At 46.1% G+C, this 2,105-nt stretch overlaps 1 protein-coding gene across 1 annotated transcript; it reads right to left on the bottom strand.

Moving 5' to 3' along the window:
- Nucleotides 1-364: 364 nt before the first annotated feature.
- LOC116895529 (late cornified envelope protein 3D-like) lies at nucleotides 365-661 on the bottom strand. The gene has a single exon (XM_032896774.1). The coding sequence runs from the start codon at nucleotides 659-661 to the stop codon at nucleotides 365-367; it is 297 nt and encodes a 98-aa protein (XP_032752665.1).
- Between the last annotated feature and the right edge of the window lie 1,444 nt (nucleotides 662-2,105).

Raw genomic sequence — 2,105 nt, 5'->3', positions numbered from 1 at the left:
GAACATTAACATTTCTGATAGACCTTAAAAGTTTTCCTGGTGTAGAGCTATGGTGTTTTTATGCTTTGGATATGTGTAATGCTAGAATCAGAGTTAGAGAGGAAGGGCACATACCTGCCACCTTTGGAGGGACAGGGAATAATGACAGTGAAATACCAATGTGATGGGGACAGAAGGTTTATTCTTGGTCAAAATCAGGGATAGGCAATGGGACTCCACAGGAAGGGCGGGAACGAGGGACCTGGACATCATACAAGCAGAGAATGCTCTCCAGGATCAGAGAAGACAAGACAGGCTGGGCTCTCCTTGACCCCTGGGATATGTCTTTCCTCCAGACTCCCTGGTCTCAGCATCATGCTCCAGGTTAGCAGCAGCCCCCAGAGCTGTGGCCACAGCCCGACCCCCCAGACTGCTGACCACTGCCACGGTCACAGGAACTGGAGCTCCTGCGCCTGCATCTGTGGGACCTGCGCCTGTGGTGGCTCAGGCAGCAGCCTCCCTCAGAGCTGGGGACACTGCAGCCCCCAGAGCTTGTAGCACAGCAGGAAGAGGCTGCAGGCAGACACTGTGCTGTGCTCTTTGGGGGGCACTTTGGGGAGCACTTTGGGGAGGGGCATTTGGGAGGAGGCTGGCACTGCTTCTGGCTCTGCTGGCAGGACATCTTGGCAGGAACTTGACCTAGAAGAGTAGGATAGAAGCATTATAGGGAGAAGCCTCCGGTGAATGTCTACTGACTTAGTTTATCAAGCACATGCCTCCCATGACCTATCTGTTTCCCAAACCAATATTTCTATGAAATAAATAGGACCAGTGATGCACAGATCCATCTGAATACAGCATTCTCAAGACTATCAGATTAGCATACATCTCTAGATAATTCACTCAGATCAATCAGCTTTAGAATGGTAAAGACTAACTGATCTCCATGACCTGCTAGACACTGTCTTTTATTTTCAGTGCTTGCAGTAGAGAATGGTGATGCTTCTAATAGCTCTTTGATAAACTGTAGCAAATACTGGTAATGGGAAAATGACTTTTAGAGAATCCTCTGGGCTGATGCAGATCTCTCACCAGAGTAGAAGTAATGCGGAGAGACAGGTCTACGAGGTCTGGATGTACCCACAGAGGTTCCTGCCTATGTCCTCCTTCTCTACTGGCCCCTGGCAGGTTCTTTTTTTGCTGTCTTCAGTAGATACTTCTGTTTCCTCCTCCTCGGTCAAATCCTGCTTCTCATCTGTATACCTTCTTAGCTGAGACCCTGTTCCTAGTTTGGTACTCACCAGATACAGCAAAGGCAGGAGAAGAAGGCTCTGCTGAAGAGGCTGTGGGTGAATAGTCCAGGGCAGGTGCCCTTTTATCCTTGGCAAGTATGTGATGTACAACCCAAGCATGCTGCTGCTTTCACAACAGGGGAGTTGACAGAGCCAGGTCCATCCATTCATCATCTCTCTGTGTTCCTAGTACAATCACCATCAGTAGGGAACCAGGAAACGATGCCTCTGTGACTTCTCACCCAGGCCTGCGTAGTAAGGGGAAGGGATGAGGCTGTTCTTCTGACACCTTTACCATGTTTGCTCTGTTTTTGTTCTTAAATACAAGCTCTTTTCCTGGGAAGCCATGAGATAGGTTACTATTGTGTTTTCTCTTTTTGGGTAGATATTGTTGTACTAGGAAAGAGGTGAAAATATTAATACACACAGTTTTAAATACAGAGTCATGTATCACATGGCAAATGCTGTATTCTATCTCTGTGCTATGTCATCAGTCTTCAGTGCCAGGCCTTTGATGTGAACCTTGCTTTACCTTATATGTAATCCTGAGTATACGGCCTTACCTGCTTGAAGCCACTACTATATTCTTGAACTCTGATGATGAAAAGTGTAGCTAAAAATGCCATTGATCCAAGAACTTGTCTCGATGGTATGAATTCCTCAGAAGATCTCATGGAAATCAGATATTTTAACATAGTGCTTCTGGAGAAGAGGGAGGTTGAGCTGAGTTGATGGTTGTTTGATGAGAACAACTCAGTAGAATTTATAATATATGAGACTGATCTACTTATAGATAGTCTGCAAGCTTTCATTGAGTTTCATTTAACGTTTGTC

This window comes from Rattus rattus, chromosome 3 (assembly GCF_011064425.1).
Source record: "Rattus rattus isolate New Zealand chromosome 3, Rrattus_CSIRO_v1, whole genome shotgun sequence".
In the NCBI taxonomy this organism is placed as follows: domain Eukaryota; kingdom Metazoa; phylum Chordata; class Mammalia; order Rodentia; family Muridae; genus Rattus; species Rattus rattus.
Note: the sequence above shows the minus strand (reverse complement) of the source record. Positions and strands in the feature narration are given on the sequence as shown.